Consider the following 13,463-nt stretch of genomic DNA (forward strand, 5'->3'; position numbering starts at 1 on the left):
ATAGTTTGGCTGAGAGCACAGCTAATGTGCAGTTAGCATTCCCAGCATGCCTTTTTTTTTTTTAACTGTTTAAATCGATGGGTTTACTTCCACTTTAAAGGGAGTGCTCCTAATCTCAGCTTGTTACCTGTATAAAAGACACCTATGCACAGAAGCAATCAGATTCCAATCTCTCCACCATGGCCAAGACCAAAGAGCTGTCCAAGGATGTCAGGGACAAGATTGTAGATCTACACAAGGCTGGAATGGGCTACAAGACCATCACCAAGAAGCTTGGTGAGAGGGTGACAACAGTTGGTGCGATTATTCGCAAATGGAAGAAACACAAAATAACTGTCAATCTCCCTTGGTTTGGGGCTCCATGTAGGATCTCATTTTGTGGAGTTTCAATGACCATGAGAACGATGAGGCTGGCACAGAACGATGGCACAGAACTACATGGGAGAATGTTGTCAATGATCTCAAGGCAGCTAGGACCATAGTCACCAGGAAAACAATTGGTAACACACTGTGCCATGAAGGATTGAAATTCTGCAGCACCCCCAAGGTTCCTCTGCTCAAGAAAGCACATGTATAGACCTGTCTGAAGTTTGCTAATGAACATCTGAATGATTCAGAGGAAAACTAGGTGAAAGTATTGTGGGCAGATAAAACCAAAATCAAGCTCTTTGGCATCAACTGAAGTCGCTGTGTTTGGAAGAGAAGGAATGTTGTCTGTGACCCCAAGAACACCATCCCCACTGTCAAACATGGAGATGGAAACATTATGCTTTGGGGCTGTTTTTCTGCTAAGGGAACAGGACAAGTTCACTGCATCAAAGGAAAGATGGATGGGGCCATGTACCATCAAATCTAGAAATGCATTCTATGCACTAAGATAAAAAAAAACCTTCTGTGTGCATCAGCCACCCCAGCATCCCCTAATTACCTACCTGAGCCTTTCTCTCTCCAGCGATGTTCATGATCCCTTCAGCCATCCAGTACACTCCTCCTGATTGTCTGAGACAGAGCAGCGGTGCCATTGGCTCCCACAGCTGTCAATCAAAGGCAGTCAGCCAATCAGGGGAGAGAGGGTGGGGTCAGGTCAGGCTCCTTGCCTGAATGGATACACAGAGCTGTGACTTGGCTTGGGTGACCCCTGTAGCAAGCTGCTGGCTGAAGGGCACTCAAAGGAGGGAGGGAACAGGAGCAGCAAAGAGGGACCCGAGAAGAGGATGATCCAGGCTGTTCTGTACAAAAACAACTACACAGAGGAGGTAAGTATAACATGTTTGTTTTTAAAAAAAACAAGCCTTTACAATCACTTTAATGCATCCTCTGCATTAAAGTATAACTCAAGGCAAAACTTTATTTTTATTTTTGCATAGGGTGGAGAGGGATTAGAATACCTGTCAGGTTTTATTGCTGTCTGTCCCCCATTAAGGAGAATCACCCTCTCTATTTGTCCAATTTATCATTATCATTGAAAGTGAAAGCAAAAGAAAATCCCAACTTGTGGGTTATCCCCAGAACAGAAATTGAGGGGAAATCTTCCAATGGGTACACTAGTCCTGGTGACCTGACCAATTAAAACGGGGGGGGGGGGGGCGGGATCTGGGTGTCCCCTTGTTAAAGGGGGCTTCCAGATTCCGATAAGCCCCCCACCCGCAGACCCCCACAACCACCGGGCAAGGGTTGTGGGGATGAGGCCCTTCTCCCCATCAACTTGGGGACAAGGTGCCCCTTTGAGGGGCTACCTCAAAGCCCCCTCCCAATGTTGAGGGCATGTGGCCTGGTACGGTTCAGGAGGGGAGGCCGCTCTCGTCCCCCCTCTTTTCCTGCAGCCTGCCAGGTTGCATGCTCAGATAAGGGTCTGGTATGGATTTTGAGGGGGACCCCCACGCCATTTTTTTTATTTTGGTGCAGATTTTCGTAAGGGTATTGTGGGATGACAGACTGTTTGCCTAAAATCCGACCGATAGTGCGCCCCTTCAGAGAATTGTCCATCTTTCAGCCAACAAATTGGATAGCAGGCTAATACATTTTTGGCGGACAACGGTCTGTTGTCAGATTTTCGTATCGTCTGTACACAAGTCCATCACACAAAAGTCCAAAGTCCAAACACACATGCTTGGAATCAATGCTCACCAAACACAACATTAGCAGAAGGTGCCCAAAGGGTGGCGCTCAGGAGCTAAAATTCCATGTAGTACGTCACTACATTCGTGTTTGTTGGCTAACAATTGTGTGCTGTTAGTATTCAAGACAAGTTCCTGGCACATGCCCTTTGGACAAAAGTCTTATGCTCGGTTGGTCAACAATCCGATCGTGTGTACGAGGCTTAAAATGGAAGTAAACCCATCGATTTAAACAGTTAAAAAAAAAGCATGCCGGAAATGCTAACTGCACATTGGCTGTGCTCTCAGCCAAACTATCAAACCATCCAATGGCTGGTGTCATAACGAATCACATGTGCAGCACCATAGTAGTTGAAGATTAAACAGAGGCAAAGATGGCAGCTTCCTTGGCTGAAAACGATAGGGGAGTTTACTTCCACTTTAAGTCACTCTGAAAGGTGCTAAAAAGGTTACTAACACAGTGCAGAAGTATCATAAAGCATTACTCAAAGGTATCCATATTAGGATATGTTACCTACTATCAGAGAGAGAGACTGCAAAGACTGGGTCTTAAATGAAGCTGTGCTACAGCTGTGGTCTTGGAGAGTGTTTTTCAGCTGACACAGTACACAAGGGTCTGAAAAACACCATGATGCAGAGAGCAGTGTCTGAAAGTGACAGGCCAGGTCATCCACCACATACGGAGGCTTTTTAACAAAGGGAGTAATTGGAAGCTGGGTTAAACCAGAGACTGTGCCACAGCTTTTAAAATGGAGGGCTCTCTGCAGATAGCTGACACAGTACACCTTCAGAGTCTGGCTCTATACCTTAAAAGCTTTCTGTGGCTACTTAAGACAGTACACTAAAGCCTGGAAAGCACCACAAGCAGAGCCCAGGGGCACAAGGCCAAATTTCCTTTCAAGCCCCTCAATCTTCACTCCTCATGCATGTAGAGGAAAAAAAATGTGGCTGTCCCAAAGCAACATGTCAGGCAGCCATAGGCAACAGAGAAACATAGTTAACAGAAGCTTTGGAATCCATGCCAAGGACACTCTTGAGGGGGTTAGACCCCCTCACCCCCGCCTCCCTTCATATTTATGCATCTCTAATGACACAATAAAAATGACAGGTTTATTTGCATCAGCAAAAGCGTTTATTTAAGAAAGTTGCCATAAACTGCATATGTGATCAAATAGCAAATGTGTTAGTTCCTTAAAATAAAAGCATGAATCAAAATGCAGTTTATATAATATGCAATAGAAAAACACAGTTACATATTTTGAAAGAAAAAAAATACACCTTTTGTCAGAATGTAACAGATATGGTCTATTTCTAAAATCTTCAAAATTGTATATTTTTGGCTTTCTGCACTTAGTCTTTGTCTATTTTACTATATTGCCTGATTTCCTTAAAATTTTTAAATTTGAAGTTACAATGGAACAATTGTGAAAGACAGACTTGAAAAAAAAAACTGCAAGAAGTTAATTAGCCATCTTGCGGCTATTAAAATGAATAGATTACCCCAGATTTAGGGTGGTGTGAATTTAGGGGGCAAACAAAGCAAACTCTGCCTACAAAATAGATTCTGCTTTATTTTTATCCCCTTTTTGTTTAAATATGATGATTGTGAGTGCAGACATTGCCCAGGACAGTTGTATAAGTATGCAAACCAGTGAAAGTTGACGTTTTCCACAAAAAAAATTATGCATTTGGGTTTTTATAGATAAACCCATTTGCCTTTTTCTTTGTCTTTGTTAATCACAAGTATGTATAAATGGGAAATCGTATGTGTTGTATTTTAGTTTTCATCACTTTCTTGCACAATTTTCTTGCTTTTTCTCAGCTCTCTTCTTTTTCTTAATGTCAATATCCAGCTTTATGTTCTCTATCTGAAGGTAGAGGTACTGCACCTGCAGATATTTGATCCATTCATCTGGGGTTGATGTACACTTTCTAGCTTCTTCTTGCAGTTCCCAAATGTTATCACATATGGATGCTGTGAGAGGGGATAATGATTACTGCAATGCATGCTACAAGATATACCTCATAATCATTATATTAGCTTAATCCGTAAATTGAACCTCAGCTCCCCTAACTTTAAAAAAAATAATAATAATTCTATACACATAATTAGATATTTTTCTTTTATGCAAAATAGAACTATAAAACTAATATGCAAGATCATCAATCAATCAATAATATGTTTAAGAGCAATTGTATTTCTGCTGTTTAGGAGAAATGCAGGGAAGGTAGCACTAGCAACAAAGTAGCTCATGTGGCTAGAAAAGAGTCCATCTGCAGGAATACTTTTCAACCTCATGCAATTATAAATGTATTATGCCCCATACACACTATCAGATTTTCTGCAGATTGTTTCCTTCAGATTTACCAAAACCATATAGTGCAAGGGCCTGTCTGATTGCATACAAATTTAAACTCCTAAGGTTTGACCTCATATTATATGGTTTTGCTAAATCTGAAGAAAAGAACTCAGCAGAAAAACTGATAGTGTGTACGGGGCTCTAGATCTATGCACATATAAATATTTTTGCCTGCACTAAAATGCTTACTGTATACAGTCCCAGTGACTTATCCATAAGCGATTTAGGACTTTCTTATCTAAGCAAGGGCTTTAAATTGGTCTGGTGAGTGTGGAATAATACTCTAGTGTTGGCACAGCTGGTGAGTGTGGAATAATACTCTTTGGTGTTGGCACAGCATATTGGAGCACAGTGTTCTTATATTGGAGAAGCACATTGGTGATAAATTCACACAGATTTATTTAACACTTTTCTGGGACTTTATGTTTATTTTATTATATTATTATGTTTATATTACTTATCTATTTTTCTTGAATTACTGCAAGCGCTGTTTGTTTTTTGTTTCAGTTTAGTTTGTTCACAGCTGCTGCTCTCATTCTCACGTTAATTGACACGGGTATTTAATTTGATTTCAGTAGGAAAATGTATTTCTCACTCTGTACAAAAGTCTTGGTTGGTGTTCTACTTTAACTTCTGGTAATTTACCATCTATTTCCAATCACTACTTTCTGTATATTTATAAAGTTTATAATAGTTTCATAGTTTCATAGTTAGTCAGGTTGAATATAGACACCAGTCCATCCAGTTCAACCTGAGTGAGTGTCTACAACTGTCCCCATCCCTGTACACTGCACACTGCACACTCACACCAGTCGCTACCCTCAAGGAGCCCACAATCCTAGGTCCCCATTCATATACTAGGGCCAATTTTGGACAGAAGCCAATTAACCTACCTGCATGTCTTTGGATAAATCCTATCAATGCAACCAAACTAAGGATAATACAGTAGTTGCATTATTATGACTCCTCTCCTCTGTTATTACTGATTATTATTTATTTCCAAAATATCTAGGTGTCTTAAAGGATACATTTACCTTTACAAAAAAATGAAAAATATTTATTTTTGTTAGGAGCTTGTAAACCATTGCACCTATGATCAGCATATCCTTGGCGTAATGCCAGCTCCTGCAAACTGCATGTGTAGCTGTCTGCCCGTACCTCCGATGCAGGCAGTTACTGAATGAGAAGAAGCTCAATGAACTACCTAGAACGCCCATCAGCGCCCTGGTAGTTCACTGAGAACTAGAAGCTGTCTGCCACAAAGGCTATCAGTACTTGTTACATAGTAGGTGAGGTTGAAAAAAGTCCATCAAGTCCAACTTATGTGTGCACATAGTTCATCGATTCACAGCGATCTGTGGGTTCCATCCACATGGCTGCACTCTCTTTGAATAGTGGCAGCGAGTGTGGGGAGAAGATCCCCAGGGGGTGGGGGAGAAGATCAGATGCAACATGTTCAGAAAGGTGAACTTATTTAAAACATTCATTCAAACAAAATATCCCTAATCATCATTGCCAAGTTCAATTCTCTGTGAACAATAAAAGGTATTTCAAGGTAAACTATTCCTTTCTTCTTTTCTGTATTATCTCTCGGTTACTAAGGAATGGTATTTTAAGGGAGGCAACATTCTTTTCCAGCAGGTAAAACATAAATTCTCCACACGCATGCATAAAGTAACTAACCGGTTCGTGTTGTCCCCCATTTTCTAAAGCCTGCTGTCGGCTGACATCACTCAGCTGGTTCAGACTTTGGAGGGATCACAACTTTAATGTCGAGATCCACCAAGATCCCTGGACCGGTACCTGGCTCGGCCTCTCAGTAAGCCGCTGAGAGCCTGAGGCAGCCACACTTGCCCCCTCCAGAGCTCGGTGCTCCAGTGAGTGTTGGAGGGGCAGAGCACTGACAGTCGCTGGCACTGAAGACCAAGAAGTGTGCGATCAGTATTCTTTGATCGCTTAGTTTTCAGTGTAGAGGCAGCGGGGGACAGATGCAAGCGGATCGATGCTGCAGCCATCTAGGTGAATATGTATGTTTGTTTTTCTTTTTTTATCCCAAACTTCTCTTTTAATAAACAGTCCAAAAGCATTTTTCAGAAGGGACTTCTATCCACTGTCATTTAGCACCTATGTTGATCCCCCAATAAGCACTTTTTTTTTTTTTTTTTTATCAGAATAGCCTAAACTTGTACACAATTGTTACATTTGCTTAATTCTGAAACTGAGCAGTTTGCCCTGGTAACATACAGTAAATAAAGAGTGAAGAAATTTATCGTACTAGGAGGTAGAGCTTAAGGCTGAACTTTGCTCATCTGATGCACTAGGTATCATTTCACCCCCCCCCCCCCCCCCACAATGTAAAAACACTTATTAGCCTTTTTATTTAATATTTTAGGCAGCTTTCACCTCCCAGCCTCTATTTTAGCATTCTGGGTCAGAATGATGTCTTCTGTGCTCTGAAGCCTCCCGGTATATGTACAGTATGTCACATATTTCAGGATTCATCAGACTTCAGTCATGCAGCCAGAGGTGGGTGGACCCAATGGCATGCCATCCGGGGTCCAAGCTGCTTGAACTAAAAAGAAGCACCCAGCACCCAATGATGTCAGCAACCAAGATGGCGTGGTGGGACCCAGTGTGTGACAGCAGTGCAGTTGCTTTACAGCAGGGCAATGCCGGATTCGCTGTCTGGGTGAGTATGTGAATTCTGTATTCTACTGGTGAAAAAATGTAAGAGGGAAAAAAACATAGCCGATGGGGAAAATTAAGGTCCTCTTTAATGCTTTTGTAAAAAAAAAAAAAGTTCCTCTTTAATGTGTATATAAAACTGATACCATATTATTTAGTTTAAAATAGAGTAGGGAATAGTTAGTTCGTGCATAGTGTCCAATTTTGGGAGATTCCCATTCAATTCCCATAGACCAAACAGGAAGTGAACAGGAATCCTTCCAAAGTGAAGGAATCCCTGGTTGTCACCAGAATTACTGGTCCCCATTGGAAGGCTATACATTTGTCCCTGTTTCTTTCACTTTCAGTGAAACACGACAAATAGAGAAGGTGAATCTCCTTAACAGGGGCACAGGCAGCAATAAAAACTTGACAGGTGTTATAATCCTGTATACAACTAAAAATGTTTTCCCTTTAGTTATACTTTCTTTCTCCAGCCAAAACATTTTAAATGATAAAGAGTGATGGAGGTTTAGAGCTCATGTCAAGTTCTGCTTGCCATCTTCATTCCCATTTGGAAGATTTCTACTTACTTTTGTCTATTTGACAGGTGTCAAAGAGAACAAGAACTGAGGGTAAATTCTCCTGAGGGAACATTTTCTAGTGAGAAAGACTCAGGTCTGTGTCCCCATGAGGGAGATTTTCCTTATTTTGCTAAACAGGTGATGGCTGTCAGATGGAACAGAAAAGTGAGCAATCTGCTCTCTGTTCCTGGTATCACAGGAAACACTAAGAGCAGTGGGAGCCTTTGGTTCCTTCTGCTGGCAGCCATACCCTGTGAGGAGGGAGTGGGGGGAGTTTTTGAGCTGTGCTGTGTGTGTGTCCATAGATGCAGCCATCGCACAGGTTTCCCTGTAGCACACAGCTTGCCTTGGGGGCATTTAGAACAGGCAGGAGTAGTGCCAGCTGGAGACCATAAAAGAAGAGTTTAGGAGCAATCCTGTTTAATATTGTTGCATAGAGCAGCTAAGTATAACATCTCATTTATTTGAATTAAAAAAAAAAAATATCTTTGATATAACTTTAATGAATCTGCAACACCCTTAAAATGCAAATATGAGGAAGCTAAGACCAGTGACCGCATTTCTCACATTTTTCTTTTCAGTGTATACACTTGCTACAAAAATCTTACACATTCCTTACATAGGTACATTTACAGCAGGTCAATGAGAGTAACATTGATGGAAGTACTCAAATCTGCCACAGTTTATTTTTTATGATTTAAATTTATTTTTTTACTGCTTTTAAATCAATTTATTGATAACATTTTTTTTTATAATCTACTTTCCAAACAAAATTATTTCAAATAATACTGTGTAAATTAATTATATGTGAGCATGTGCGTTATCTCTTTAAACTAAATTGCTGCAATTAAAAGTGTCTGTGCTCCTAAGGCTTTCTAAAAAATGAACACCTTGTGTTAATGTTGTGTCATTATATGTATACCTACATGTAATAATGTGCAAATACAACCAATTCTGTGCAAAATATAATTTGTGCAAAAGTCCTTAATGCAAAGCTTTGCCAGAATGAAGGTATTTGAAAGCAGCAAAACTTAATTTAAATCAGAAAAGGGAAACTGGCAGGTGTGGGAGTTTCCATTAATTAGATTCATTGACCTGCTATAAGTGTACTTTTATGTAAGGAATATTTTACATAAAGGCATAGTGCACATGCTCATAGATAATGTTGTATTATAGATATCAGAGGGTATTTATTGATACAGCAGCTGGGGTTTGTTATTAAAAGTGTGGCGCAGACATACCACTTTAACGTTTCCAAACAATCTTACGATTTAAAGTGGCACTTTAGTCAGAAAATTAAATCCAGATAGATCACGTTAGGTTGGCCCATTTTGCAGGTATAGCTATGTAAAACATTAAAAAATAAGTGCCTATACTGTTTAAAATCCAGTAATGCACTGCCTTACCCTTCTATGCACATGCTCAATTGCTCTCTGTTCTCAGCACTGTGCCTAAAATCAGAGCCACTAAAGGCCGATTAGCTTTAAGATTTATTTTTATTTTTTTGTATATTCTCTTCTTATTTTTATAAATTCTTTTGAAAAAAAGCCATTACACACATTTAATCATCTACTTCATATGACTTCATCTACTTCATACTTAAAGATTTAAGGTTTATTGTTGCTAAAGAAAGTAACAAGGATGACAGAGACAAACTCTACTGCCTGGGAGAAACAAAGGAACTACAAGGATAGTGTCTTATCTTATCTCTCTGATATTCTCTCTCATCTGCAGCCTATGAACTTCAGAACTGTAAAGCTTCTGTAAAGCTTTTTTCAACCCTCCTTTATCTGAGGTGGATAAAAAACAGTGAAAAGCAGCTACACCAGAATGTGACAAATATTCAAATAAAGTGTTGAGAAAAATGTAGCGCTAAAATAAAAAAATGTAGAAACATATAGTCCCAATAAGTGAAATAAGTGTATGAATAGGGTGAGACTATATTGAAAATAGTCCTATACCCGCCTGGAGTCCACTGCGCAATAGCAGGAACGCTCACAGCTGGTACAGTCGGTTCCGTGGAACAGGACAACCATGCTCACAACCCCCGGAAAGTTTGGATGAGAGTGGGTGTTATCATCAACGGAACAAGATTCCCCACATTCGTTTGATACCATGGAGACCTCCCCAGCAGAGAGGAGACACCACTGAATTCCTGGTTCCCAGTTCCACTTGGGAGAATACATCCATTGGGATATTCATGCTTGTTAGATTCGGTGTCGTATGACATTCGGATCCATCCATTTCGGTAAGAGTGCATAAACCTCTTCTCACTGTAAGAATTCACCTGTTTTGGATTCATGTCTCATCAGGAGATCATTATTTCACAGTTGGACTGCCACTTATATTATGAATTTTCTCTAGGATTGTGGCTATAGGACTATTTTCTATATGGTCTCAGCTACATTTTTCTCAGCTCTTTGTCTGAGCCAAGACATTAAATCAAGACTGGAAATGTACATATTTTAATTGAAGAAAGTGACATGTAATATTTGAGACCAAGGAGAGAAGGAAAGATTCAAATAAGGTAACAATGGCTCAGGTCTTCAACAAAATGGCAGCCCCCAGTAAGAAGAAACAGGAGCAATGCTGGAAGCAATTTACAGCACACCCTAATTTTGGTAGCATAATTATTAATGTGGGATGTATAAAGTGATACACTTGTCATCCCAGAATTTGCTGATTCTTCTCACTGGAATCTGGTGTACAGTGGTGTGAAAAAGTGTTTGCCCCCTTCCTCATTTCCTGTTCCTTTGCATGTTTGTCACACTTAAGTGTTTCGGAACATCAAACCAATTTAAACAATAGTCAAGGACAACACAAGTAAACACAAAATGCAATTTGTAAATGAAGGTGTTTATTATTAAAGGTGAAAAAAAATCCAAACCATCATGGCCCTGTGTGAAAAAGTGATTGCCCCCCTTGTTAAAACATACTATAACTGTAGTTGTCCACACCTGAGTTCAATTTCTCTAGCCACACCCAGGCCTGATTATTGCCACACCTGTTCACAATCAAGGCATCACTTAAATAGAAGCTGCTTGACACAGTAAGGTCCACCAGAAGATCCTTAAAAGCTACACATCATGCTGAGACCCAAAGAAATTCAGGAACAATTGAGAAAGAAAGTAATTGAGATCTATCAGTCTGGAAAGGGTTATAAAGCCATTTCCAAAGCTTTGGGAATCCAGCGAACCACAGTGAGAGCCATTATCCACAAATGGCGAAGACATGGAACAGTGGTGAACCTTCCCAGGAGTGGCCGGCCGCCCAAAATTACCCCAATCGCGCAGCGATGACTCATCCAAGAGGTCACAAAAGACCCCACAACAACGTCCAAGGAACTGCAGGCCTCACTTGCCTCAGTTAAGGTCAGCGTTCATGCCTCCACCATCAGGAAAAGACTGGGCAAAAATGGCCTGCATGGCAGAGTTCCAAGGAGAAAACCACTGCTGAGCAAAAAGAACATCAAAGCTCGTCTCAATTTCTCCACAACACATCTTGATGATCCCCAAGACTTTTGGGACAACATTCTGTGGACCGATGAGACAAAAGTGGAACTCTTTGGAAGGTGTGTGTCCAAGTATATCTGGCGTAGAAGGAACACTGCATTTCATAAAAAGAAAATTATACCAACAGTAAAATATGGTGGTGGTAGTGTGATGGTCTGGGGCTGTTTTGCTGCTTCAGGACCTGGAAGACTTGCCGTGATAAAAGGAACTATGAATTCTGCTGTCTACCAAGAGATCCTGAAGGAGAATGTCGACCATCTGTTTGTGTACTCAAGCTGAAATGAACTTGGGTTCTGCAGCAGGACAATGATCCTAAACACACCAGCAAGTCCACCACCGAATGGCTGAAGAAAAACAAAATGAAGACTTTGGAGTGGCCTAGCCAAAGTCCTGACCTGAATCCTATTGAGATGTTGTGGTATGACCTTAAAAAGGCCGTTCATGCTCGAAAACCCTCTAATGTAACAGAATTAGGACAATTCTGCAAAGATGAGTGGGCCAAAATTCCTCCAGGACGCTGTAAAAGCCTCATTGCACGTTATCGCAAACGCTTGGTTGCAGTTGTTGCTGCTAAGGGTGGCCCAACCAGTTATTAGGTTTAGGGGGCAATCACTTTTTCACACAGGGCCATGATGGTTTGGATTTTTTTTCACCTTTAATAATAAACACCTTCATTTACAAATTTCATTTTGTGTTTACTTGTGTTGTCCTTGACTATTGTTTAAATTGGTTTGATGTTCCGAAAAACTTAAGTGTGACAAACATGCAAAGGAACAGGAAATGAGGAAGGGGGCAAACACTTTTTCACACCACTGTATGCAAGTAATCACTTGTATGAAGGAGGCCTAGGTAAATAAATATATTTACTTTCTTTTATTACTTAAACCTTTATTGTTGTTTTACCTTTACACACTGGGGGTGTACCACTCCAAGTTTCATCTGCTTGGCAGCTTCTGTAGTTTCTTCTTGAAATCATAGTATATCTGGAATATTTGTATTATAATTAATCATTCAACAGTGTAACAAATACATTTAATAAAAACATACATTAGTTTGCCATAATCAATTTTGAATTTTATTCTGAGTCTATATATTGCAAACTTATGTCACATTGAAGTTAGGTGCAAAATATTAAATTTGATACTGGCCTTTGAAGTTACAACGTATTTGGCCATAGATCCCATAATTGTAAGACCTTTTTGGTTGTTCCTTAACAAACTGTTCTAAATCAGAACTAATGCTCTACCCAAAATAACTGCAAAAACCTTTAGTTGATCGTATTGACAATTACAATTCTGTACTTTATGTATGGACTAGTTAAAGGCCCTTTGGGAAAACTGGATAAAATGTTGGAGACAGTACACTTTTTCTATTTGTTCTTTAATATATGCTATTGTTATATGCAAAAATAAAATTAAAAACAACAACAATAAAGACTGTAAGGTCCAACAATTCTGTACTACAGTTTTCAAGTTGATATTTTTAATTTTTTTTCCTTTTGCTAAAAAACTTCTAAAACCACCTAAAGCACCATAATCTCATCTTCTCCATTGATCTGTTTCTGGTTATTATACAGCAAAATCCACTACTTCACTCATGCCCTGTATTAAGTAATTATCATTGTGTCAGGAGCGTGTCTAATGCACTGCAGCAGACTGGGTTGGTGTGACTGGTAATAGATTTTGTAGTAAGAAATATGAAGGTAATGAGCTTTTTTTGTTTCTGTGAAATGATTTCTCCTGTTTAACAGGGCTTCTCAAGTACTTTTAGTCAGATTGCAATACAGAGTGAACAAACATAAACATGACCTGAAAAGGGACACATTTGTCCAAAATGCATGGCAATGCTGCTCAGCATGGCATTTTCATCAACTGTTTAATAGAGAATTAAAATTTCTAGCATTGCTGCTAGAGAGGAGGTTCAGATGTAAAGATGTTATCTTCCGTCTGATGTCAAAAAGCCAAGGCTCAGACCAAATTTTAAATTTTTAGGTCTGAATCATGGCTGTTTGCAATTTGTCGAATGGGTGAACTAAATGGACCCATCCTCCAGCTGAAGCAGGAGGTCCTACATTTAGCAGCCATGTTGCTACTGCTGCTTATGACTGTTTCCCACTCAAGGCCCTGGCTGTCAGGGAGCGACTGGTCACTGGCTTCATAGTAACAAGTAATACATCCCTGATCCCATTCAAATGCCAGCTAGGAGATTCCTGGCCAGTAGCTGAAT

General features: G+C 40.0%; 1 protein-coding gene across 7 annotated transcripts in view; it reads right to left on the reverse strand.

The window, feature by feature from the left end:
- Window positions 1-3,226: 3,226 nt before the first annotated feature.
- The window catches only part of LOC143982461 (C4b-binding protein alpha chain-like), a 505,748-nt gene continuing 495,511 nt past the window's right edge, over window positions 3,227-13,463 (reverse strand). For all 7 annotated transcript variants that reach the window (XM_077481187.1, XM_077481191.1, XM_077481190.1 and 4 more), the window contains 2 exons: window positions 12,141-12,220; window positions 3,227-4,092 (listed from right to left, as the gene is read on the reverse strand). In XM_077481187.1, coding sequence (XP_077337313.1) covers window positions 3,905-4,092; window positions 12,141-12,220 — 268 coding nt within the window. In that variant the 3' untranslated portion in view covers window positions 3,227-3,904. The remainder of the gene's footprint in view (window positions 4,093-12,140; window positions 12,221-13,463) is intronic.

The sequence above is a fragment of the Lithobates pipiens genome, unplaced genomic scaffold (genome assembly GCF_037356315.1).
Source record: "Lithobates pipiens isolate NorthernLeopardFrog02 unplaced genomic scaffold, aLitPip1_a1.2 Scaffold_16, whole genome shotgun sequence".
Taxonomy (NCBI): domain Eukaryota; kingdom Metazoa; phylum Chordata; class Amphibia; order Anura; family Ranidae; genus Lithobates; species Lithobates pipiens.